Source organism: Oncorhynchus gorbuscha, linkage group LG17, assembly GCF_021184085.1.
Source record: "Oncorhynchus gorbuscha isolate QuinsamMale2020 ecotype Even-year linkage group LG17, OgorEven_v1.0, whole genome shotgun sequence".
Classification (NCBI taxonomy): domain Eukaryota; kingdom Metazoa; phylum Chordata; class Actinopteri; order Salmoniformes; family Salmonidae; genus Oncorhynchus; species Oncorhynchus gorbuscha.
In genome coordinates, this window is record NC_060189.1 from 1,369,984 (window position 1) to 1,397,815 (window position 27,832).

At 47.7% G+C, this 27,832-nt stretch overlaps 1 protein-coding gene across 2 annotated transcripts in view; it reads left to right on the plus strand.

The window, feature by feature from the left end:
- psen1 (presenilin 1) overlaps nucleotides 1-14,466 on the plus strand; it is a 41,921-nt gene extending 27,455 nt beyond the window's left edge. For both annotated transcript variants that reach the window (XM_046309582.1, XM_046309581.1), the window contains exons 7-11: nucleotides 158-256; nucleotides 2,636-2,740; nucleotides 3,036-3,215; nucleotides 11,064-11,182; nucleotides 14,010-14,466. In XM_046309582.1, the coding sequence (XP_046165538.1) occupies nucleotides 158-256; nucleotides 2,636-2,740; nucleotides 3,036-3,215; nucleotides 11,064-11,182; nucleotides 14,010-14,165 (659 nt within the window). In that variant the 3' untranslated portion in view covers nucleotides 14,166-14,466. The remainder of the gene's footprint in view (nucleotides 1-157; nucleotides 257-2,635; nucleotides 2,741-3,035; nucleotides 3,216-11,063; nucleotides 11,183-14,009) is intronic.
- Nucleotides 14,467-27,832: the final 13,366 nt, after the last annotated feature.

The following is a 27,832-nucleotide window of genomic DNA, read 5'->3' on the forward strand; positions in this document are numbered from 1 at the left end:
TCCATAGATCTGCTAGAGGTGCCCTAATGAATACGACCCCTGTTTCTCCCTCCATAGATCTGCTAGAGGTGCCCTAATGAATACGACCCCTGTTTCTCCCTCCATAGATCTGCTAGGGGTGCCCTAATGAATACGACCCCTGTTTCTCCCTCCATAGATCTGCTAGCAGTGCTCTGCCCCAAAGGTCCTCTACGTATCCTCGTGGAGACAGCCCAGGAGAGGAACGAACCCATCTTCCCTGCTCTCATCTACTCCTGTAAGACGCACGTCACACCTCGTACATCAACACCTGTAACCTGTATTACATATACACCGAGTGGACAAAACATTAGGAACACCTGGTGTTTCCATGGCGTAGACTGACCAGGTGAAACCTATGATTGTGTCAGTTTGGCTCGATGTCCTTTGGGTGGAGGGCCGTTCTTGATACACATAGGAAACGGTTGTGTGGAAAAATCCAGCAGCGTTGCAGTTCTTGACTCAAACTGGTGCGCCTGGCACCTACTACCATACCCCTGTTCAAAGGCACTTATATATTTTTTCTTGCCTATTCACCCTCTGAATTGCACACGATCCATGAGTCGATGTTCGAGCCCCCCGCAGAAACTTTATTAGCATCGTAAAGAAATCCCTGTCAGTTTAATGTCGCCCTACCTACATCTGCGGTGAAATGTGATTTTCGGGATCTCACAAACGGTTTGGCCTTCATACTATTATGGAAAGGTCACCCTCACAAGCACGATGGTGTTCTCCCTTTTGACCTACGACCCCCCACAAAAGCGTCACAAGACTCGTCTGAAGTTTGTACAGCCTCTTCTGCCACCTTCTGTCTGTACAGTGGGGCAAAAAAGTATTTAGTCAGCCACCAATTGTGCAAGTTTTCCCACTTAAAAAGATGAGAGAGGCCTGTAATTGTCATCATAGGTACACTTCAACTATGACAGACAAAATGAGGAAGAAAAACCAGAAAATCACATTGTAGGATTTTAATGAATTTATTCGCAAATTATGGTGGAAAATAAGTATTTGGTCACCTACAAAGTTTATCTCAATACTGTGTTATATACCCTTTCTTGGCAATGACAGAGGTCAAACGTTTTCTGTAAGTCTTCACAAGGTTTTCACACACTGTTGCTGGGATTTTGGCCCATTCCTCCATGCAGATCTCCTCTAGAGCAGTGATGTTTTAGGGCTGTTGCTGGGCAACACTGGGGCTGTTGCTGGGCAACACTGACAGCCTCTCTTCTGCCACCTTCTGTCTGTAGCAACCGAACAATTTGGCCTCCACTCTAACATGACCCCTCTGTGGAAAGGTGAGACCCTCACTAAAACGTGCAAGAGCGTGTGAGTAGTTTTGCTCTAGGACAACAACGGCTCATGAGTCGTCTGAAGATCCCAACCGGTTCCAGTTTAAAAACATTTATGGAGTACACTATATATACAAAAGTATGTGGACACTCCTTCAAATGAGATATGGTAATTCTGATATTTTGGCCACACCCGTTACTGACTGGTATTATGATATGGTATTATGATATAGTATTATGATATGGTATTATGGTATTATATGGTACTATGATATGGTATTATGATATGGTATCATGGTATTATGATAAGGTACTATGATAAGGTACTACGATAAGGTACTATGATATGGTATTATGATATGGGTATTATGGTATGGTATTATGATATGGTATTATGGTATGGTATTATGATATGGTATTATGGTATGGTATTATGATATGGTATTATGATATGGTATTATGATATGGTACTATGATATGGTATTATGGTATGGTATTATGGTATGGTATTATGGTATGGTATTATGGTATGGTATTATGGTATGGTATTATGGTATGGTATTATGATATGGTACTATGATATGGTATTATGGTATTATGATATGGTATTATGATATGGTATTATGATATGGTATTATGATATGGTATTATAGTATTATGATATGGTATTATGATATGGTATTATGATATGTTGATGGATATGGTATTATGATATGGTATTATGATATGGTATTATGATATGTTGATGGATATGGTATTATGATATGGTACTATGATATGGTACTATGATATGGTATTATGGTATTATGATATGGTATTATGATATGGTATTATGGTACTATGATATGGTATTATGATATGTTGATGGATATGGTATTATTATATGGTATTATGATATGGTATTATGATATGGTATTATGATATGGTATTATGGTACTATGATATGGTATTATGTTATGGTATTATGGTATTATGATATGGTACTATGATATGGTATTATAGTATTATGATATGGTATTATGATATGGTATTATGATATGGTATTATGATATGGTATTATGGTATGGTATTATGATATGGTATTATGATATGGTATTATGATATGGTATTATGATATGTTGATTGATATGTCATTGATTGGAAACTCATGTGTTGCCTGTTAGTATTATCTATGCTATATGTTTTCACTAGCTAGCACATGCTTTCAGACAGGCAGTGAATTTGGTATACAGTTAAGATGTTGTTGTTGTTGCTTGCCTTAAACATGAATGCCCATAACTGCCGAGTAATGTAATGTCTACTGTACCATCCTGTCCCTCCCTCCCCAGCGACCATGGTGTGGCTGGTCAACATGGCAGACACTGGCCTCGGACACAGACCAATGACCAGGAAGAACTCAACAGAGGCCCCCATCACTCAGGTCGAGAGTCAATGTGAGTCTGTAGTGTCTGGTCGTTTCAATTCCTCTCTACCTTCTCCGTTAGCCTCCTTTAGGCCCTGGCCTCGCTTGCACCCCAAAATGATGATTATTTTCTACCCTCCCATCAGCAGCTCCTCCATCTCTAGGCCACAATTGAACACCAAAACATGCCTCTTTTTATGGCATCTCCAGTGGTTTTTAAAGAACATCTGAATTCTTCTCTCCCGCCCCTGCAGCAGCCCTATCTAGCCCTGGGCTCACCGCCCCCTCATGTATAATACTTTGACCTCTCCATGCTCACCCCCCAGCCCTGGCTCTAGGCCCGGCCCCTCTCAGCCCCCCGGAGGATGATGGAGGGTTCACCCCTAACTGGATGGGGCATCAGGAGCATCAGCTGGGACCCCTTCAGTCCACAGACGAGACCCGTCGGGAGATTCAACAGCTCCCCTCTGCCAGACCACCCGTAATGGACGATGATGACGAGGAGAGTGAGTACAGACCTGAACAGTAATAAAAAAATACAAATGTATTTGTCACGTTTTCGTTAAAACAATCCCCGTGCCGTTTTCGTTAAAACAATCCCCGTGCTGTGTCGTTAAAACAATTCCCGTGCCGTTTCGTTAAAACAATCCCCGTGCCGTTTCGTTAAAACAATTCCCGTGCCATTTCCTTAAAACAATCCCCGTGCCGTTTCGTTAAAACAATCGCCATGTCGTTTCCTAATCAGGGCGCACGGCCGTTACCAACGCTCGTTTAATGTGAGCGGTCCAGAGACACAATCTGAGGACTACCGATCCCATCTTTGAGCAGTCCGATGTCCTGATATTTAAAAAATAATAATAATAATAATTAATTAATTAATTAAAATGACCGGCACAAAATCTGCGATGCTGTTGAAGTGTGAGATGTGCAACGACAAGCTTTGAGAACGGTCATCAGCAGTAGCCAATGAGAGCTCGCCAGAGAAGAAGCCAGCGTCATGACAACGTTGTTTCACATCGCCCGGAACGTGTGGACTCTCCAGCAGGAGCCATGACGTCTACTAGTATGTGTTTCTACTTGCCTTTTTTTTTTACCAAAGTGTAAAAATCTTTACAGCTCTGAAGTTCACCAGTCCTTTAATAACTCAACCTACATGTTATTCAATTCAACATGTTGGGGAAAAATGTCAACTGTATGGCAAGCGTGAGTGAACATTTTTAGGAGGCAGCTTTGAGTTACAGTCTGTTCTAATTAATTACACCATATCAGAATATTGGTAGTGTGTGCCAGATCGTAGAGAGTCAAAGACTGTTGTTTTAAATGTGAGGCTCAGCAAAGTTAGGATTTTAATAGCAGTGTAGTGTACACCCCGGCATAACAACAAAATGCTTACTTACGCCCTTCCCAACATTATAGAGAAGAAAAAAACATATTTTTCTATAACACAAGGAATAAATACACCTATGAGTAATGATAACTGAGTCAATATACAGGGGGTACCAGTACTGAGTCAATATACAGGGGGTACCAGTACTGAGTCAACATGCAGGGGGTACCAGTACTGAGTCAATATACAGGGGGTACCAGTACTGAGTCAATGTGCAGGGGGTACCAGTACTGGAGGAGGGGGGGGCACTCGTACCTCCATTTCCTGTAGTCCACAAACAACTTTGTCTTGCTGATGTTGAAGGAGAGGTTGTTGTCCTGGCACTACACTTCCAAGTCACTGACCTCCTCCCTCATCGTCGTCTGTGATCAAGCCAACCACCGTCGTGTCGTCAACAAACTTAATGGTGTGTTTTGGAGAGATCGTGCTTACATAGAGATTCAGCTCTTAGTCAATCTGGGTGAGTCTTACTCTTTCTGGGTGAGTCGCTCTGAGCCTTTCTGGGTGAGTCTCTAAGAGTGAACAGGGAGTACAGGAGGGTGAGTCTTTCTGGGTGAGTCTCTAAGAGAGATTACGAGTCTCTACCCCTGTGAGTCTCTAAAAGAGATTACAGCTGTGAGTCTTTCTGGAGATTACAGCTGTGAGTCCTGGGTGAGTCTCTAAGAGAGATTACAGCTGTGAGTGTTGACAGCTGTGAGTCTTTCAGTCTCTAAGCGTGATTACAGCTGAATGTTTTGAGAGATTGCATTCCCTCAGCCAGTCCTGAGGGAGTCTTTCTGGGTGAGTCAGCCTTTCTGGGTGAGTCTCTAAAGTCAGCTGTGAGGATCCATTTACAGAGTCTTTCTGGAGGAGAGATGTGTGAGTCTTTCTGGGTGAGTCTCTAGGGTTACAGCTGTGAGTCTTTCTGGGTGAGTGAGAGATTACAGCTGAGCTTTCTGGGTGAGTCTCTAAGGCACTGTGAGTGTTGAAGATTACAGCTGAGCTGGGTAGCCAATCAACAGCATTCTTTCTGGGTGAGTCTCATACAGCTGTGAGTCCTTGAGTCAGAAAGTATTTTCAGTCTCTACCCTTTCTGGAGTCTTTATATTTTTGTATTGTTAGTTTTTTGGGTGAGTCTCTAAGAGAACTACACAAAATACTCATGAGTCAAAGTGGAAGAAAAAGATTATAAGTCCTTTTTGTAAAGAAATATTACAGCTGTGAGTCTTTCTGAAAAATAGTGTTTTATCTTGATTACATAAGTATTCAAGCCTCTTTCTGGGTGAGTCAATTACAGCTTGTTAGAATCACCTTAGGCAGTGTTTACAGCTGTGAGTCTTTCTGGGTGAGTCTCTTACAGCTGTGAGTCTTTCTGGGTGAGTTCTAAGAGAGATTACAGCTGTGAGTCTTTCTGGGTGAGTCTCTAAGAGAGATTACAGCTGTGAGTCTTTCTGGGTGAGTCTCTAAGAGAGATTACAGCTGTGAGTCTTTCTGGGAGTGAGTCTGTGAGTCTTTCTGGGTGAGTCTCTAAGAGATTACAGCTGTGAGTCTTTCTGGGTGAGTCTCTAAGAGAGATTACAGCTGTGAGTCTTTCTGGGTGAGTCTCTAAGAGCTTTCCACACCTGGATTGTGCAACATTTGCACGTTTTATTCTTTTAAAAAATTATTCAAATTAGTTGTTGATCGTTGCTAGACAACTATTTTCAGGTTTTGCCATAGATTTTTCAAGCAGATTTAAGACAAGACTGAAACTCGGCCACTCAGGAACATTTTACTGTCTTGGTAAACAACTCCAGTGTAGATTTGGCCTTGTGTTTTATGGTTATTGTCCTGATGAAAGGTGAATTCATCTCTGTGTCTGGTGGAAAGCAGACTGAACCAGGTTTTCCCCTATGAGTTTACCTGTACTTGCCTCTGTTTTATTTTTATCCTGAAAAACTCCTGAAGGATTACAAGCATATCCATAACATGATGCAGCCACCACTATGCTTGGAAATATGGAGAGTGGTACTCAGTAATGTGTTTGTATGGGTTTTGCCCCAAACATCACATTTTGTGTTCAGGAAAAAAAGTGAATTGCTTTGCCACATTATTTGCAGTATTACTTTAGTGACTTGTTGGAAACAGGATGCATGTTTTGGAATATTTTATGTTCTCTAAAGGCTTCTTTTTCACTCTGTCCTTTAGGTTAGTATTGTGGAGTAACTACAATGTTGTTGATCCATCCTCAGTTGTCTCCTATCACAGCCATTAAACTCTGTAACTGTTTTTAAGACCCCATTGGCCTCATGGTGAAATGTCTAAGCCGTTTCCTTCCTCTCCAGCAACTGAGTTAGGAAGGATGCCTGTATATTTGTATTGACTGGGTGTATTGATACACCATTCAAAGTGTAATCAATAACTTCACCAGGCTCAAAGGGATGTTCAATGTTTGCTTATTTTATTTTTTATCCATCTACCAATAGGTGCCCTTCTATGCGAGGCCTTGGAAAACCCTCCCTGGTCTTTGTGGTTGACTCTGTTTGTTTTTTAATTCACTGCTCGACTGAGGGAACTTACAGATAATTGTATGTGTGGGGTACAGAGATGAGGTAGTCACTCAAAAATCATGTTAAACACTATTATTGCACACAGAGTGAGTCTATGCAATTTATGTGACTTGCAAAATGTTTCTCCTGAACGTATTTAGGCCATGACAAAGGGGTTGAAAAATGTATTCAAGACATAGCAGCTTTTCATTTTGAATTAATTTGTCAAAAAAATTCTAAAAACATAATTCCACTTTGACATTATGGGGCATTGTGTGTAGATCAGTGACAAAACAATCCCTATTGAATCCAATTTTTTAATTCAGGCGGTAACAAAGGTATTGTGAATGTTTTCGGATATTGTGGCATCCTGTGGTACCCCGTGTGAAACAGCCATGTTTACACACAGGTTCTGCCAGCAAAAAGAATTTGAATCCGTCATCACGACGGACACGACTGAACAAGAATCTGTCATCCAGTTTTCAGGATGGGTTTGTCCTGTGTTTCCCAGGGGTGTGAAGGAGGGTCCAATGCAGACTGGTATATGAGGTCTAATTAGTTACAGGGTTGAATCAGGGTAACAGGGTTATAGGGTAACAGGGTTATAGGGTAACAGGGTTATAGGGTAACAGGGTAACAGGGTTATAGGGTAACAGGGTTATAGGGTAACAGGGTAACAGGGTTATAGGGTAACAGGGTTATATGGTAACAGGGTTATAGGGTGACAGGGTTATAGGGTGACAGGGTTATAGGGTGACAGGGTTACAGGGTAACATGGTTACAGGGTAACAGGGTTATAGGGTCAGGGTTATAGGGTAACAGGGTTATAGGGTAACAGGGTTATAGGGTAACAGGGTTATAGGGTAACAGGGTTACAGGGTAACAGGGTTATAGGGTAACAGGGTTATAGGGTAACAGGGTTACAGGATAACAGGGTTACAGGGTAACAGGGTAACAGGGTTATAGGGTAACAGGGTTATAGGGTAACAGGGTTATAGGGTAACAGGATAACAGGGTAACAGGGTTATAGGATAACAGGGTAACAGGGTAACAGGGTTATAGGGTAACAGGGTTATAGGGTAACAGGGTTATAGAGTAACAGGGTTATAGGGTAACAGGGTTACAGGGTTATAGGGTAACAGGGTTATAGGGTAACAGGGTTATAGGGTAACAGGGTTATAGGGTAACAGGGTAACAGGGTTATAGGGTAACAGGGTTATAGGTTAACAGGGTTATAGTGTAACAGGGTTATAGTGTAACAGGGTTATAGTGTAACAGGGTTATAGTGTAACAGGGTTATAGTGTAACAGGGTTATAGTGTAACAGGGTTATAGTGTAACAGGGTTATAGTGTAACAGGGTTATAGTGTAACAGGGTTATAGTGTAACAGGGTTATAGTGTAACAGGGTTATAGGTTAACAGGGTTACAGGGTAACAGGGTTACAGGGTTATAGGGTAACAGGGTTATAGGGTTATAGGGTAACAGGGTTATAGGGTAACAGGGTTATAGGATAAAAGGGTAACAGGATAACAGGGTTATAGGGTAACAGGGTTATAGGGTAACAGGGTTATAGGGTAACAGGGTTATAGGGTTATAGGGTTACCAGTTTAGGGTTACAGGGATAGGGTTACCGGGTTGGGGTTACAGGGTTACCAGGTTAGGGTTACCGGGTTAGGGCTACAGGGTTAACGGGTTAGGGTTACCAGGTTAGGGTTACAGGGTTAGGGTTACCAGGTCAGGGTTACAGGGTTATAGGATAACAGGGTTACCGGGTAACAGGGTTATAGGGTAACAGGGTAACAGGGTAACAGGGTAACAGGGTTATAGGGTAACAGGGTTATAGGGTAACAGGGTTATAGGGTAACAGGATAACAGGGTAACAGGGTTATAGGATAACAGGGTAACAGGGTAACAGGGTTATAGGGTAACAGGGTTATAGGGTAACAGGGTTATAGAGTAACAGGGTTATAGGGTAACAGGGTTACAGGGTTATAGGGTAACAGGGTTATAGGGTAACAGGGTTATAGGGTAACAGGGTTATAGGGTAACAGGGTAACAGGGTTATAGGGTAACAGGGTTATAGGTTAACAGGGTTATAGTGTAACAGGGTTATAGTGTAACAGGGTTATAGTGTAACAGGGTTATAGTGTAACAGGGTTATAGTGTAACAGGGTTATAGTGTAACAGGGTTATAGTGTAACAGGGTTATAGTGTAACAGGGTTATAGTGTAACAGGGTTATAGTGTAACAGGGTTATAGTGTAACAGGGTTATAGTGTAACAGGGTTATAGTGTAACAGGGTTATAGGTTAACAGGGTTACAGGGTAACAGGGTTACAGGGTTATAGGGTAACAGGGTTATAGGGTTATAGGGTAACAGGGTTATAGGGTAACAGGGTTATAGGATAAAGGGTAACAGGATAACAGGGTTATAGGGTAACAGGGTTATAGGGTAACAGGGTTATAGGGTAACAGGGTTATAGGGTTATAGGGTTACCAGTTTAGGGTTACAGGGATAGGGTTACCGGGTTGGGGTTACAGGGTTACCAGGTTAGGGTTACCGGGTTAGGGCTACAGGGTTAACGGGTTAGGGTTACCAGGTTAGGGTTACAGGGTTAGGGTTACCAGGTCAGGGTTACAGGGTTAGGGTTACCAGGTCAGGGTTACAGGGTTATAGGATAACAGGGTTACCGGGTTACAGGGTTAGGGTTACAGGGTCAGGGTTACCGGGTTAGGGTTACCGGGTTTCAGGGTTAGGGTTACCGGGTCAGGGTTACCGGGTCTGGGTTAGGGTTATCGGGTTATGGTTACAGGGTTAGGGTTACCGGGTTATGGTTACAGGGTTACCGGGTTAGGGTTATAAGGTTACTGGGTCAGGGTTACCGGGTTAGGGTTACCGGGTTAGGCTTACCGGGTTAGGGTTACTGGGTCAGGGTTACCGGGTCAGGGTTACCGGGTTAGGGTTACCGGGTTAGGGTTACAGGGTTACCGGGTTAGGGTTATAAGGTTACCGGGTCAGGGTTACCGGGTTAGGGTTACTCAGGGTTACCGGGTTAGGGTTACCGGGTTAGGGTTACAGGGTTAGGGTTACAGGGTTAGGGTTACAGGGTCAGGGTTACCGGGTCAGGGTTACCGGGTTACCGGGTTACAGAGTTAGGGTTGCCCGGGTCAGGGTTACCGGGTTAGGATTACCGGGTTACAGGGTTAGGGTTACATGGTCAGGGTTGCCCGGGTCAGGGTTACATGGTCAGGGTTGCCCGGGTCAGGGTTACCGGGTCAGGGTTACCGGGTCAGGGTTACAGGGTCAGGGTTACAGAGTCAGGGTTACAGGGTTAGGGTTACAGGGTCAGGGTTACCCGGGTTACCCGGGTTACATTGTCAGGGTTACAGGGTTACCGGGTTACAGGGTCAGGGTTACCAGGTTACAGGGTCAGGGTTAGGGTTACAGGGTTAGGGTTACCGGGTTACAGAGTCAGGGTTACCGGGTTACAGAGTCAGGGTTACCGGGTTACAGAGTCAGGGTTACCGGGTTACAAAGTCAGGGTTACCGGGTTACAAAGTCAGGGTTACCGGGTTACAGAGTCAGGGTTACCGGGTTACAGAGTCAGGGTTACCGGGTTACAGAGTCAGGGTTACCGGGTTACAGGGTTAGGGTTACCGGGTTATGGTTACAGGGTTAGGGTTACAGGGTCAGGGTTAGGGTTACAGGGTTAGGGTTACCGGGTCAGGGTTAGGGTTACCGGGTTAGGGTTACCGGGTCAGGGTTAGGGTTACCGGGTTAGGGTTACCGGGTCAGGGTTACAGGGTTACCGGGTCAGGGTTAGGGTTACAGGGTTAGGGTTACCGGGTCAGGGTTAGGGTTCCCGGGTTACAGGGTTAGGGTTACAGTGTTAGGGTTACTGGGTCAGGGTTAGGGTTACAGGGTCAGGGTTACCGGGTTAGGGTTACCGGGTCAGGGTTAGGGTTACCTGGTCAGGGTTAGGGTTACCGGGTTAGGGTTACCGGGTCAGGGTTAGGGTTACCTGGTCAGGGTCAGGGTTAGGGTTACCTGGTCAGGGTCAGGGTTAGGGTTACCTGGTCAGGGTCAGGGTTACCGGGTCAGGGTTAGGGTTACCGGGTCAGGGTTAGGGTTACCGGGTCAGGGTTAGGGTTACCTGGTCAGGGTTAGGGTTACAGGGTTAGGGTTACAGGGTTAGGGTTACCGGGTCAGGGTTAGGGTTACCGGGTTAGGGTTACAGGGTTAGGGTTACCGGGTCAGGGTTAGGGTTACCGGGTCAGGGTTAGGGTTACCGGGTTATGGTTACAGGGTTTGGGTTATGGTTACAGGGTTTGGGTTAGGGTTACCGGGTCAGGGTCAGGGTTAGGGTTACCGGGTCCGGTGAACGTGTTGTAACAGTTGAGGATAGAGTTGGGGTTCTAGAGTTAGGATCAGTGGGGTATAACATGGTTGTGTTCCCCAGGGGGAGTGAAGCTGGGTCTCGGAGACTTCATCTTCTACAGCATGCTGGTGGGGAAGGCCTCTGCTGCAGCTAGTGGAGACTGGAACACCACCCTGGCCAGCTTCGTAGCCATACTCATCGTGAGTACACAGCTACTCATTATATTCCCTTGTTCTTTATGATGGTCTGTTACACTCCCTCGCTCTGCTTTCTCTCTGTCTGGCTGCTCTTCTCTCTGTCTGGCTGCTCTCTCTCTGTCTCTGTCTGTCTGCTCTCTGTCTCTGTCTGTCTGCTCCCTCTCTGTCTGGCTGCTCTCTCTCTGTCTCTGTCTGTCTGCTCCCTCTGTCTGGCTGCTCTGTCTCTGTCTGTCTGCTCCTCTCTGTCTCTGTCTGCTGCTCTCTCTCTGTCTGGCTGCTCTGTCTCTGTCTGGCTGCTCTCTCTCTGTCTCTGTCTGGCTGCTCTCTCTGTCTCTGTCTGGCTGCTCTCTCTCTGTCTCTGTCTGGCTGCTCTCTCTCTGTCTCTGTCTGGCTGCTCTCTCTCTGTCTCTGTCTGGCTGCTCTCTCTCTGTCTCTGTCTGGCTGCTCTCTCTCTGTCTCTGTCTGGCTGCTCTCTCTCCTTCTCTGTCTGGCTTCTCTGTCTCTGTCTGGCTGCTCTCTCTCTGTCTCTGTCTGGCTGCTCTCTGTCTCTGTCTGGCTGCTCTCTCTCTGTCTCTGTCTGGCTGCTCTCTCTCTGTCTCTGTCTGGCTGCTCTCTCTCTGTCTCTGTCTGGCTGCTCTCTCTCTGTCTCTGTCTGGCTGCTCTCTCTCTGTCTCTGTCTGGCTGCTCTCTCTCTGTCTCTGTCTGGCTGCTCTCTCTCTCTTTCTCTCTCGCTGTCTCTCTATCTGTCAATTCAATTCAAGGTCTTTATTGTCATGGGAAACATATGTTAGCATTGCCAAAGCAGGTGGAATGTATAAACAAAAGTGAACAGTGACACTCACAGAAGTTCCAAAAGAATAAAGACATTTCAAATGTCATTATGTCAATATCTATCTATACTATCTATCTCTCTCTCTCTATATATATATATACTACTATCATACTGCATTATGTCTGTATACGGTGTTTTAACGATGTACAAAAATGGAAAATAATAAACATTAATATGGGTTTTATTTACATATCCCCCCTCTCTCTCTACCCCCCTCTCTTTCTATCCCCCCTCTCTCTCTCTCTCTCTATCCCCCTCTCTCTTTCTCTCTCTCTCTATCCCCCTCTCTCTCTCTCCCCCTCTCTCTTTCTCTCTCTCTCTATCCCCCCCCTCTCTCTCTATCCCCCTCTCTCTATCCCCCTCTCTCTTTCTCTCTCTCTCTCTCCCCCTCTCTCTTTCTCTCTCTCTATCCCCCCTCTCTCTATCCCCCTCTCTCTTTCTCTCTCTCTCTTTCCCCCTCTCTCTATCCCCCTCTCTCTTCTCTCTCTCTCTCTCCCCTCTCTCCTTCTCTCTCTCTCTATCCCCCTCTCTCTCTATCCCCCTCTCTCTTTCTCTCTCTCTCTCCCCCTCTCTCTATCCCCCTCTCTCTTTCTCTCCTCTCCCCCTCTCTCTTTCTCTCTCTCTCTATCCCCCCTCTCTCTCTATCCCCCTCTCTCTTTCTCTCTCTCTCTATCCCCCTCTCTCTCTATCCCCCCTCTCTTTTCTCTCTCTCTCTATCCCCCCTCTCTCTCTATCCCCCTCTCTTTTCTCTCTCTCTCTATCCCCCTCTCTCTCTATCCCCCTCTCTCTTTCTCTCTCTCTCTATCCCCCCTCTCTCTCTATCCCCCTCTCTCTTTCTCTCTCTCTCTACCCCCCCTCTCTCTCTCTATCCCCCTCTCTTCCCCCCTCTCTCTTTTCTCTCTCTCTCTAACCCCCCTCTCTCTCTCTATCCCCCTCTCTCTTTCTCTCTCTCTCTAACCCCCCTCTCTCTCTATCCCCCTCTCTCTATTCCCCCTCTCTCTTTCTCTCTCTCTCTATCCCCCTCTCTCTCTACCCCCCTCTCTCTCTTTCTCTCTCTCTATCCCCCCCTCTCTCCATCCCCCTCTCTCTATTCCCCCTCTCTCTCTACCCCCTCTCTCTCTATCCCCCTCTCTCTCTATCCCCCTCTCTCTCTATCCCCCTCTCTCTCTCTATCCCCCTCTCTCTCTCTATCCCCCTCTCTCTCTATCCCCCTCTCTCTCTCTCTATCCCCCCTCTCTCTCTCTATCCCCCTCTCTCTCTCTCTATCCCCCTCTCTCTCTCTCTCTCCCCTCTCTCTATCCCCCTCTCTCTCTCTCTCTCTCTCTCTATCCCCCCTCTCTCTATCCCCCCCTCTCTCTCTCTCTATCCCCCTCTCTCTCTCTCCCCCCCCTCTCTCTCTCTCTATCCCCCCTCTCTCTCCTCCCCCTCTCTCTCTATCCCCCTCTCTCTCTCTATCCCCCCTCTCTCTCTATCCCCCTCTCCCTCTCTCTATCCCCCCTCTCTCTATTCCCCCCTCTCTAACCCCCCTCTCTCTATCCCCCTCTCTCTATTCCCCCTCTCTCTCCCCCCTCTCTCTTCCCCCCTCTCTCTATCCCCCCTCTCTCTATCCCCCTCTCTCTCTCCCCCTCTCCCCCCCCTCTCTCTCTATCCCCCTCTCTCTCCCCCTCTCTATCCCCCTCTCTCTCCCCCCTCTCTCTTCCCTCTCTCTATCCCCCTCTCTCTATCCCCCTCTCTCTCTATCCCCCTCTCTCTCCCCCTCCTCTCCCCCTCCCCCTCTCTCTATCCCCCCCTCTCTCCATTCCCCCTCTCTCTCTATCCCCCTCTCTTCCCCCCTCTCTATCCCCCCTCTCTCTATCCCCCTCTCTCTCTATCCCCCTCTCTCTCTATCCCCCCTCTCTCTCCCCCCTCTCTCTATCCCCCCCTCTCTCTATCCCCCCTCTCTCTATCCCCCTCTCTCTCTATCCCCCCCTCTCGCTCTATCCCCCTCTCTCTCCACAGGGCCTGTGTTTGACTCTTCTTCTCCTGGCCATCTTTAAGAAGGCCCTCCCTGCCCTTCCCATCTCCATCTTCTTTGGCTTGGTGTTCTACTTCGCTACAGACAACCTGGTCAGACCTTTTATGGACCAGCTAGCTCTGCACCAGTTCTACATTTAGCAGGATGTTCCCCTGCTCTCGCCGCCCCACGGGAGCTGCCATCATCAACACCAGGGGTGTATTCATTAGTACACAACATAGCGAAATGTTTTTGCAATGAAAACATGTTTTTTTTGTGTTTTTTTTTTAACTAAATCCGGTAGGTTCCCTCCCCCTTTTTGTCCTGTTTTGCTGAGCGAGACCTCTAACAAGGGGACCAGGGGCATCTCCAGTCTGCTGACTGAAGTTCAGTGGTAGTTTTTGATCTGCTTTTTGTTTCTGGACTTGGTGGGATGGGGGGGAGTTCATAACCATGATGTCTTTTGGGGGTGGGGGGTTCATAACCATGATGTCTTTTGGGGGTGGGGGGGGGGGTTCATAACCATGATGTCTTTTGATTTGTTCATACTTTCCTCGTTTTCCAAAAAAGTGATTGATACGCCGTCTAAAGGTCACGGTGAGTTTAAGGTGTACTGCAGTGGTTACTGCCACAGAGCTAGGATGTAGTTGTTTTTTGGGGAGTCACACAAACACGACCCAGAAAGGAGGAGAAGAAGAGGCAGCCTGGTTGGCCTCCTGAGAAAAGTACTTCAGAGGGGCTTTTAATAAACCCATCTGGGGGTTTAGGACTTTAACACTCTCACTGACGGGATGGACTGTCACGTGACATGATGATGTAACTGGTGATACCGGTAAAATGTTAGTTTTTTTTGTTTTTGTTGAATAATTCTACTTTGATTGTTGTGCTTCTTGAATTGAACGCGTCAAGAGCTTTGCTTCTGTCCACCCTGGTCTGTGTTTCCACCCTATTTCCCTGAATAGTGCACTAGAGTCAATAGGGCTCTAGTCAAAAGTAGTGCACTATATTAGGGGAAAGGGTGCTATTCATCCTGCATTCCAGGATTCATTTCCATGTTTTTGTTGTTTGTGTCCCCCCCCCCCCCCCACTCAGTCAGACATTCAGACCGTGAAACCACAAAGGCCTGTGAGGTTGTTTTTTTTTTACACAGTGTTGCTGCTGGCCCAACAGGAACGGGATGGTTTAGAAACGACGCCTATAGTTGTGTCCCCACCACACTGCATCATAAAACGGCAGTGTTTGTCATGACGATGGAGGCAGAGTTCGTGGGGGGGGGGGGGAGGGGGTAAATTCCATTTCAATTCCAGTCAGTTCAGGAAGTGTACCGAAATTCCAATTATCTCCAATGCTTTTCAATGAGGAGAATGTGGAATTGGAATTTAGTTTTACTCTCTGATTTGATTTGATTGGGTTTGGAATGGAATTGACCCCAACCGTATCGACAAGTGACAGGAAGTTGACACAATAGCACAAACATATCTGGGACCAGATTATGTTGATTGATCCACACTAGAATCATCAGCGTGTCGCCTGGTTCTGTCATAACAGTCGGTTTCTCCTCGTGGAAACAAACTAAATGTTTTTGACGTCATGACGATACATTTGACCAGGAGTTTTCCTCTTTTCTGCTTTCAAGACGAGCAAAAAGTTGATCATGGCTGGCATTTAAACTCTGTTAGGCCAAACTAGTTCTTTAAGGGGTCTTTTCTTTGCTTTTCGTGGACACACATTAGGCTTAGTCCGAGAACTAAAAACACCCATTTTAAAACCATTATTTTAGTCCAGGGCTTTGCTTAATCTGTGTCTAGGAGACAGAAAACCTAGTGTTGCTCTCCAATTTAAACTCTTTGCTGCAGAGTAACCTGCACATGGAGCAATGACTTGAGATTGTTGTTTTTCTTACTTTTGTAAAGATTATGTTGGGCACCTGGCCATGTGCATTATGCAAAAGGTTGTTTCTTTCAAATGTTCCGTTTTAAAATAAATGAATCAAGAATAAAATACAAATGGCATATCAGTAATTTATTGAAAATTATTCAACAGATTCATAAATAAGTGAGAACCCATTCCCTTAGTTATAGCATTCCCTTAGTTACAACATTCCCTTAGTTACAACATTCCCCTAGTTACAGCATTCCCTTAGTTACAGCATTCCCTTAGTTACAGCATTCCCTTAGTTACAACATTCCCTTGGTTACAACATTCCCTTAGTTACAACATTCCCTTAGTTACAGCATTCCCTTAGTTACAGCATTCCCTAGTTACAACATTCCCTTAGTTACAACATTCCCTTAGTTGCAGCATTCCCTTGGTTACAACATTCCCTTAGTTACAACATTCCCTTAGTTACAGCATTCCCTTAGTTACAACATTCCCTTAGTTGCAGCATTCCCTTAGTTGCAGCATTCCTTTAGTTACAGCATTCCTTTAGTTACAACATTCCCTTAGTTACAACATTCCCTTAGTTACAGCATTCCCTTAGTTATCGCATTCCCTTGGTTACAGCATTCCTTTAGTTACAGCATTTCCCTTGGTTACAGCATTTCCCTTGGTTACAGCATTCCCCTTGGTTACAGCATTCCCCTTGGTTACAGCATTCCTTTAGTTACAGCATTCCCTTGGTTACAGCATTCCCTAGGTTACAGCATTCCCTAGGTTACAACATTCCCTTAGTTACAACATTGTTTTCCTTTTTGTAGTGTTAAGTTTGGCCTTTTCTTACTGTTACAACAGAAATCTCAGCCTGTCAACAAGTCAGCTGGAAGATTCAACATGTGGAATAAGTTTGAACACATTTGTAGTATATGATGTGAATTGCTTGGTGCACCAGTCAAGGCTTGTTCTGTTTGCATGGCAGCAGGTCCTGAAGTGTAAAAGTTGTGCCACGGGGGAAAAAACCCATCAAGTTTTCATTTTGAGTTGTCAACTAACGTGAAAGAAAAGTGAAATCATCCGAAAGGAAGGTGGATCATTTAAAAAAAAATGCTATTGAACATTAAACAGATTTGACTAATCTGTTTGGTCCAAATAATAATGATCCACACTAATAAAAAATAAATATAGATAGATCTAAACTTCAGGACCCTGTCTTTCAAAGATAATTAGTCAGAATCCAAATAACTTCACAGATCTTCATTGTAAAGGGTTTAAACACTGTTTCCCATGCTTGTTCAATGAACCATAAACAATTAATGAACATGCACCTGTGGAACGGTCGTTAAGACACTAACAGCTTACAGACGGTAGGCAATTAAGGTCACAGTTATGAAAACTTAGAACACTAAAGAGGCCTTTCTACTGATTCTGAAAAACACCAAAAGAGAGGTTCCCAGGGTCCCTGCTCCTCTGCATGAACGTGCCTTAGGCATGCTGCAAGGAGACATGAGGACTGCAGATGTGGCCAGGGCCCATAACTTGCAATGTCCGTACTGTGAGACGCCTAAGACAGCGCTATAGGGAGACAGGACGGACAGCTGATTGTCCTCGCAGTGGCTGACCACGTGTAACAACACCTGCACAGGATCGGTACATCCGAACATCACACCTGCGGGACAGGTACAGGATGGCAACAACAACTGCCCGAGTTACACCAGGAATGCACAATCCCTCCATCAGTGCTCACCATAATTTGCAAATAAATTCATTAAAAATCCTACAAGGTGATTTTCTGGATTTTCTTCTCTCATTTTGTCTGTCATAGTTGAAGTGTACCTATGATGAAAATTACAGGCCTCTCTCATCTTTTTAGTTGGAGAACTTGCACAACTGGTGGCTGACTAAATACTTTTTTTGCCCCACTGTATGTACCAGCTTTACTTGAGGACAAATGTTGACAGTGGTGCCATACAGGTTAGGAAGAGATTTTGGATGTACTGATTCCATGGCACATGGTTTATGAACTGATACGCAAAACAATGCTTGATTCAAAAACTTTACATTTAAATGATTATACAAATTTCTGGCAACTAATACAATGTTATATTTATATATATATTTATATATATATATATATATATATATATATATATATATATATATATATATATATATGGGAGATACAACCAACTCAGCTCTGCAGATTTTGCTACAAAGCGACAGAATCATTACATGACTTATTTTGGTATTGTCCCTATGTAGCTTGTTTCTGGTCACGGGTTCAGGAATGGCTGAAAAATCTAATTTATTTAAAATTAACCCTGCAAATAGCAATTTTTTGGTGACATATTCCCCTCCCCCCCATTCTGAAATTGTATTGTGATACAAAACGAGGCAACTGTGTGCTTTAGGACCATGCAGACTTCTCCGAGCAGGCAGGGAGGCAGGGGTTAAGGGGATAGGTGGGGTGGACTGAGAGTAGCTGAGGGGTGGGGTTAAGGTGATAGGTGAGGTGGACTGAGAGTAGCTGAGGGGTGGGGTTAAGGGGATAGGTGGGCTGAGAGTAGCTGAGGGGTGGAGTTAAGGGGATATCACCAGCCACCCCTGCTTCACCAGCCACCCCTGCTTTACCAGCTTCACCAGCCACCCCTGCTCTACCAGCCTCCCCTGCTTCACCAGCCACCCCTGCTCTACCAACCTCCCCTGCTTCACCAGCCTCCCCTGCTCTACCAGCCTCACCAGCCACCCCTGCTTCACCAGCCTCCCCTGCTTTACCAGCCTCACCAGCCACCCCTGCTTCACCAGCCACCCCTGCTCTACCAGTCACCCCTGCTCTACCAGCCACCCCTGCTTCACCAGCCACCCCTGCTTTACCAGCTTCACCAGCCACCCCTGCTCTACCAGCCTCCCCTGCTTCACCAGCCACCCCTGCTCTACCAGCCACCCCTGCTTCACCAGCCACCCCTGCTCTACCAGCCTCACCAGCCACCCCTGCTTCACCAGCCTCCCCTGCTTTACCAGCCTCACCAGCCACCCCTGCTTCACCAGCCACCCCTGCTCTACCAGCCACCCCTGCTTCACCGGCCACCCCTGCTTCACCAGCCTCCCCTGCTTCACCAGCCACCCCTGCTTCACCAGCCTCCCCTTCTCTACCAGCCTCACCAGCCTCCCCTGCTTTACCAGCCTCACCAGCCACCCCTGCTTCACCAGCCTCCCCTGCTCTACCAGCCTCACCAGCCACCCCTGCTTCACCAGCCTCCCCAGCCTCCCCTGCTCTACCAGCCACCCCTGCTTCACCAGCCTCCCCTGCGTCACCAGCCTCCCCTGCGTCACCAGCCTCCCCTGCTTCACCAGCCTCCCCTGCTTCACCAGCCTCCCCTGCGTCACCAGCCTCCCCTGCTTTACCAGCCTCCCCTGCTTCACCAGCCTCCCCAGCCTCCCCTGCTTCACCAGCCTCCCCTGTGTCACCAGCCACCCCTGCTTTACCAGCCTCCCCAGCCACCCCTGCTTCACCAGCCTCCCCAGCCACCCCTGCTTCACCAGCCTCCCCAGCCACCCCTGCTTTACCAGCCACCCCTGCTTCACCAGCCTCCCCAGCCTCCCCTGCTCTACCAGCCACCCCTGCTCTACCAGCCACCCCTGCTCTACCAGCCTCACCAGCCACCCCTGCTCTACCAGCCACTCCTGCTCTACCAGCCTCACCAGCCACCCCTGCCACACATTCCTACCCTGGTTTGACTCAACAGACCGCTCTGAACGGTGGGAACATGGTGGGAATTCCATGGACTATTTGGTATGCTGGCACTCTGCCTGGATCTGTGGAGGCCTTAGCTGTAACCATGGGAACGGCTTGGCCTATAGTGAGCAAGGACAGGGCAGGGCAGTGGCACAGTTCTCCATGCCGTGACAGTTTAGCTTCAGATTGTGCTTTAACCAACAGGACCAAGAAGATCCCATGACTAACTGGCCTGGGCCTGTGGATCTGGGCCTGTGGATCTGGGCCTGTGGATCTGGGCCTGTGGATCTGGGCCTGTGGATCTGGGCCTGTGGATCTGTGCCTGTGGATCTGTGTCTGTGGATCTGGGCCTGTGGATCTGGGCCTGTTGATCTGGGCCTGTGGATCTGGGCCTGTGGATCTGTGTCTGTGGATCTGGGCCTGTGGATCTAGGCCTGTGGATCTGTGTCTGTGGATCTGTGCCTGTTAATCTAGGCCTGTGGATCAGTGCCTGTGGATTTGGGCCTGTGGATCTGGGCCTGTGGATCTGTGTCTGTGGATCTGGGCCTGTGGATCTGGGCCTGTGGATCTGGGCCTGTGGATCTAGGCCTGTGGATCTGTGTCTGTGGATCTGTGCCTGTGGATCTAGGCCTGTGGATCTGTGTCTGTGGATCTGTGCCTGTGGATCTAGGCCTGTGGATCAGTGCCTGTGGATTTGGGCCTGTGGATCTGGGCCTGTTGATCTGGGCCTGTGGATCAGTGCCTGTGGATCTGGGCCTGTGGATCAGTGCCTGTGGATCTGGGCCTGTGGATCTAGGCCTGTGGATCAGTGCCTGTGGATCTAGGCCTGTGGATCAGTGCCTGTGGATCTGGGCCTGTGGATCTGGGCCTGTGGATCTGGGCCTGTGGATCTGGGCCTGTGGATCTGGGCCTGTGGATCAGTGCCTGTGGATCTAGGCCTGTGGATCTGGGCCTGTGGATCTAGGCCTGTGGATCAGTGCCTGTGGATCTAGGCCTGTGGATCAGTGCCTGTGGATCTGGGCCTGTGGATCTGGGCCTGTGGATCTGGGCCTGTGGATCTGGGCCTGTGATCTGGGCCTGTGGATCTAGGCCTGTGGATCTGTGTCTGTGGATCTGGGCCTGTTGATCTGGGCCTGTGGATCTGGTAATGGCCCTGTACTAATGACACCTCCTCGATCAGTTCTACCAGTTGAAACCTAAATATTTTGCTGACAGTGTTTTCTAGTGTAGGTTTTTCCTCCGTGCTGGAGGGATCCCATAACATGTTGATTTACACCTGGCTGTCATGGATTCCTTTTAACTGATGCCTCATCCCTTAGTAAGGGTATGATCTGGCTTAGGAGGACACCAGCAGGAGAATCAAGCTGTCATTCTCTCTCATCCTCAGTAGATTGAAAGTGGTCTGTGGGTATAGGCCGGGTGACTGTCACGTCTGTCTATGTGTAAACCTACGTGGGCCGAGGCCCAGGATAGCTCTCCGCTAACGGGATTAGAGACGGAGGGGTGGAAGAGGGAGCGGCCCAACGTGAGACATGCAGGGACTAAGGTATTAGGTTTTAAAATAGTCACACGGAACAGGACAACTAACAGGTAACTAAGCAACACAGACGTTTGCTGACCAGAAAAGGGGAAACGAGACGCGTAACATAACACACCGTCTGGGCGACCAGCTTCCATCTTTCTCTCAGACAATCCAAACCAAGCCACACAGTGAGGAGGAAAACCACTTGTAGAAGATCTCAATCTACACACGTGAGTACAAGAAGATAGATAAGAAGGTCAACTCGACCTAGCTAAAGACGAGTGTAGTTGACAAGTAAAGCTCGACATTAAAAAACCCTCACCCCGACTAAAGAAGAAGATGTCGTCGAAGGACAAGCTAGAGGGTCTGGTGAAGCATATGGAGTTGACCCTGACGGAGATGGAGGCTCTGAAGCTCCACTGTGGGAAGCAGAGTGAGGAGCTTAGCCAGATGGTGGTGGACCTCCGCAGGGAGAACCAGGAGCTAATGGAGAAATACAACCAGCTGGGTGCGGATATGAAGGAAGCCAAGGAAATCATAGAACAACTACAGGACACCAAGGTCGCCTTCGACGCCAAGGAGAGACAGGCCCGCAAACTCAGCAAGCAGCTGTGAGAGGAATCCATGTCGGTGACATGGGCTCTGAGGATCTGGGAGAGGAAGAACCCACTGGCCATAAACTGGTTGAATCAAAGAGGAGGGGACATGGAGGGGTGGAGGGGACATGGAGGGGTGGGAGGAGGGGACATGGAGGGGTGGGAGGAGGGGACATGGAGGGGTGGGAGGAGGGGACATGGAGGGGTGGGAGGAGGGGACATGGAGGGGTGGGAGGAGGGGACATGGAGGGGTGGGTGGAGGGGACATGGAGGGGTGGGTGGAGAGGACATGGAGGGGTGGGAGGAGGGGACATGGAGGGGTGGGTGGAGGGGACATGGAGGGGTGGGTGGAGGGGAGGAGGGGACATGGAGGGGTGGGTGGAGGGGACATGGAGGGGTGGGTGGAGGGGACATGGAAGGGTGGGTGGAGGGGACATGGAGGGTGGGTGGAGGGGACATGGAGGGGTGGAGGGGACATGGAGGGGTGGGTGGAGGGGACATGGAGGGGTGGGAGGAGGGGACATGGAGGGGTGGGAGGGGACATGGAGGGGTGGGAGGAGGGGACATGGAGGGGTGGGAGGAGGGGACATGGAGGGGTGGGAGGAGGGGACATGGAGGGGTGGGAGGAGGGGACATGGAGGGGACATGGAGGGGTGGAGGTGACATGGAGGGGTGGAAGGAGGGGACATGGAGGGGTGGAGGGGACGTGGAGGGGACATGGAGGGGTGGGTGAAGGGGACATGGAGGGGTGGGAGGAGGGGACATGGAGGGTGGGTGATAAGGTGAATGCACCAATTTGTAAGTCGCTCTGGATAAGAGCGTCTGCTAAATGACTTAAATGTAATGTAAATGAAGGGGACATGGAGGGGTGGGAGGAGGGGACATGGAGGGGAGGGGACATGGAGGGGTGGGTGAAGGGGACATGGAGGGGACATGGAGGGGTGGGTGAAGGGGACATGGAGGGTGGGTGAAGGGGACATGGAGGGGTGGGTGAAGGGGACATGGAGGAGGGGACATGGAGGGGTGGGTGAAGGGGACATGGAGGGTGGGTGAAGGGGACATGGAGGGGTGGGTGAAGGGGACATGGAGGGGTGTTGTGAAGGGGACATGGAGGGGGGGTGGAGGGGACATGGAGGGGGGGACATGGAGGGGTGGGAGGAGGGGACATGGAGGGGTGGGAGGGGACATGGAGGGGGAGGACATGGAGGGGTGGGAGGAAGGGGGGTGGAGGGGACATGGAGGGGTGGGTGAAGGGGACATGGAGGGGTGGGTGAAGGGGACATGGAGGGGGTGGAGGGGACATGGAGGGGTGGGTGAAGGGGACATGGAGGGGTGGGTGAAGGGGACATGGAGGGGTGTGTAGTGGTTAGGGTGAGTTATTAAATGTCTGGGTGAACATGGGTAATGGATTGGATGTACATTATGTAGGGTTAGTATATTTAACCGTTATTTAACTAGACAAGTCAGTTAAGAACAAATGCTTATTTAACTAGACAAGTCAGTTAAGAACAAATGCTTATTTACAATGACGGCCAGAATAGGGGACGTCATCATGGCTAGTATGGGTTATATGGTAGTATAGTTATGTGTAGTATGTGTTATATGGGGTGGACTGTAATGGAGACGTTTAAAAGGGAATTGTTTACATCCCAAATGGCACCCTATTCCCTATTTAGTTTACTACTTTTGACAAGAGCCCTATGGCACCCTATTCCCTACATAGTGCACTACTTTAGACCAGAGACCTATGGCACCCTATTCCCTATTTAGTTTACTACTTTTGACAAGAGCCCTATGGCACCCTATTCCCTACATAGTGCACTACTTTAGACCACAGCCCTATGGCACCCTATTCCCTATATAGTGCACTACTTTAGACCAGAGCCCTATGGCACCCTATTCCCTATATAGTGCACTATTGTTGACCAGAGCCCTATGGCACCCTATTCCCTACATAGTGCACTACTTTAGACCAGAGCCCTATGGCACCCTATTCCCTACATAGTGCACTACTTTAGACCAGAGCCCTATGGCACCCTATTCCCTATATAGTGCACTATTGTTGACCAGAGCCCTATGGCACCCTATTCCCTATATAGTGCACTATTGTTGACCAGAGCCCTATGGAACCCTATTCCCTACATAGTGCACTACTTTAGACCAGAGCCCTATGGCACCCTATTCCCTACATAGTGCACTACTTTAGACCAGAGCCCTATGGCACCCTATTCCCTACATAGTGCACTACTTTAGACCAGAGCCCTATGGCACCCTATTCCCTACATAGTGCACTACTTTAGACCAGAGCCCTATGGCACCCTATTCCCTACATAGTGCACTACTTTAGACCAGAGCCCTATGGCACCCTATTCCCTATATAGTGCACTATTGTTGACCAGAGCCCTATGGCACCCTACTCCCTACATAGTGCACTACTTTAGACCAGAGCCCTATGGCACCCTATTCCCTACATAGTGCACTACTTTAGACCAGAGCCCTATGGCACCCTATTCCCTATATAGTGCACTATTGTTGACCAGAGCCCTATGGCACCCTATTCCCTATATAGTGCACTATTGTTGACCAGAGCCCTATGGAACCCTATTCCCTACATAGTGCACTACTTTAGACCAGAGCCCTATGGCACCCTATTCCCTACATAGTGCACTACTTTAGACCAGAGCCCTATGGCACCCTATTCCCTACATAGTGCACTACTTTAGACCAGAGCCCTATGGCACCCTATTCCCTATATAGTGCACTATTGTTGACCAGAGCCCTATGGCACCCTATTCCCTATATAGTGCACTATTGTTGACCAGAGCCCTATGGCACCCTATTCCCTACATAGTGCACTATTGTTGACCAGAGCCCTATGGCACTCTATTCCCTATATAGGGTTCCATTTGGGACGTAGTCATTGTGTTCACATGGTGCTCTACAGAAAAATCAAGAAGTTAGAAATGTATAGTGGCCAGGTTGGAAAATCTTCAAACGAAGCTTGAACATCTATCCAATGACTTTATTACGTTGGTTGGTCTGTGTCATGACTGTCCTGTGAGGATCCAGATAGGTCAGCTTGGCAATGGATGATTTCAACCAGACCCCCTCTTACCCGCAGAGGGGCGGGGAGAAGGGAATTGGTGTGGTGGGTTGACAACTCACGCCCTGTTGTAAATTAAAGGAGAGGAGATCCAGGGTCTCCCTGTAAAAAAATTCACAAAGGAATGTGCTTTGTCTCTAGAGGGTTTTCCCGCCAAAACTCGAACACGTTCTAAAGTGAGTACTGGAACAATATTTCTAACATAGAGCGTGGGGAATGGTCAGGGGCGATCTATAGAAAACTAATGTCATATTGTTTGTTATTTTGTGATGCCATTAAAAATGTTATAGAGGAAGTACTGTAACTTGAAGTATGTACACTACATGTACGAAGTTTCCATCCTTTACCTTGTGTATGAAATTAAAACAATTATGAAAGTAATTTTGCACAGTAAGTAGCCACGCCCCAGAGTGAGGTCAGAGAGCGTGTAAACCTGCCGGAACCGTCCCTTTTCGACCAGCGTATATAAAAGGATTGGTAAAGAAATCAATATTTAGACCAGAGGGGAGTGTAGCTGCAGCTCATATCCAAAGTGGTTTGAACTCTGAAATCTCAACACGAGGTAGAGACGATGAAGTCACCTCCCAGACGATCACTGGGACGGCTGATTAGCTGTCCTAAGTAAAGTATCTAGAAAGATGAACTTAAGTGGGATCATTCTACTACTCTTCTCAAATCAATGTAGTATGCTACTCTCATCACCCAATGGGAACCATTGACACGGCTGGCTAGACTATCTTCAGAGAGGCATCTACAGGAGCGAATGCGAGGGAAATCAACTATGTGGTTCTGTTCAGGACTACAAGATGAATCAAGACATTTACACGTAAATACATGAATAATGTCTTACTCCAAACGGGCCGTGGTTCGTGTGGAAAGTATATCATTACTGTGAGAGTAGTTTCTAAATATACCCAGGTATTATTTCTCTGTACCTTTCTGTCTCCTCCATCTGTTTTGTAAAAAGCCTCCATATGTTGTCAGTCCGCTAGTGACCTGTTTCCAATGCGTCTATGTTTATCCTGTGTTACCATTTTGTTAGCTGGTAAATAAATAATTAAACCAATTTGTATAGTACTGAATCATAAGTAAGGCTGTTTTTTTTTTTGCAGATGCAAGGAGGTTACTGCTGTTCAGAATGGTGATATGATACGAGGTTATGATTAATAAGTGTTTATGGATGTGATAGGTAAAGACCTTAGAGAGTTTAATTCGGGAGATGGAAACTCTTTAAAGAACCTCTCTCGTGGTGCCCCCAGAACCTAATGAGTTAATTGTTGCATGATTAATTTAATCAGGTGACAATTAAACATAGTTAGTTAATTAGATAATTAACAGTCATCAGATTAATGAAAGTATAGTCACGAAAGCTGGTTGGGCAGCATCATAGTGTTGATTGGCTAAAAACAGCATCTGATACTGGATTGGATGATCATATGTTTGTTGCCTGACTTTGGCCAAACCCTAAAGAGTGGACACGTGAGGACCTGTAGCATAGAGATGGACTAGAGGGAGTGAGGACCGTAGAGATGACTAGTGGGAGTGAGGACCGTAGAGATGACTAGAGGGAGTGAGGACCATAGAGATGGACTAGAGAGAGTGAGGAGCATAGAGATGACTAGAGGGAGTGAGGACCATAGAGATAACTAGAGAGAGTGAGGACCATAGACATGGACTACTAGAGAGAGTGAGGACCTTAGAGATGACTAGAGGGAGTGAGGACCATAGAGATGGACTAGAGAGAGTGAGGAGCATAGAGATGACTAGAGGGAGTGAGGACCATAGAGATGGACTAGAGAGAGTGAGGAGCATAGAGATGACTAGAGGGAGTGAGGACCATAGAGATGACTAGAGAGAGTGAGGACCTTAGAGATGACTAGAGGGAGTGAGGAGCAACACCTGGAAGGGGTGGACCACATCCTCATCTGACTGTAAACACAGCCTGCACTGTGAGGAGATCAGGAAACGCCCCAACACGCAGAGAATCACATCACTGGGCCAGGCCCGGCCGGAGCTGCCATGAGGTAGACATCAGATGGGAGGCTTCTGGCATGTGACACACCCATTGTCTGTCATGATGGGGTCTGGGAGGCCCCTCCAACCCCTCTGTCTGTCATGATGGGGTCTGGGAGGCCCCTCCAACCCCTCTGTCTGTCATGATGGGGTCTGGGAGGCCCCTCCAACCTCCACCCTCTGTCTGTCATGATGGGGTCTGGGAGGCCCCTCCAACCCCTCTGTCTGTCATGATGGGGTCTGGGAGGCCCCTCCAACCCCTCTGTCTGTCATGATGGGGTCTAGGAGGCCCCTCCAACCCCTATGTCTGTCATGATGGGGTCTGAAAGGCCCTCCAACCCCTCTGTCTGTCATGATGGGTTCTGGGAGGCCCCTCCAACCCCTTTGTCTGTCATGATGGGTTCTGAGAGGCCCTCCAACCCCTCTGTCTGTCATGATGGGTTCTGGGAGGCCCCTCCAATCCCTCTGTCTGTCATGATGGGGTCTGGGAGGCCCCTCCAACCCCTCTGTCTGTCATGATGGGGTCTAGGAGGCCACATAGGGAATAGGTCTCTGGTCTAAAGTAGTGCACTATATAGGGAATAGGGCTCAGGTCTATAGTAGTGCACTATATAGGGAATAGGGCTCTGGTCTAAAGTAGTGCACTATATAGGGAATAGGGCTCTGGTCTATAGTAGTGCACTATATAGGGAATAGGACTCTGGTCTAAAGTAGTGCACTATTTAGGGAATAGGGCTCTGGTCTATAGTAGTGCACTATATAGGGAATAGGGCTCTTGTCTAAAGTAGTGCACTATATAGGGAATAGGGCTCTGGTCTAAAGTAGTGCACTATATAGGGAATAGGGCTCTGGTATATAGTAGTGCACTATATAGGGAATAGGACTCTGGTCTAAAGTAGTGCACTATATAGGGAATAGGGCTCTGGTCTAAAGTAGTGCACTATATAGGGAATAGGGCTCTGGTCTATAGTAGTGCACTATAT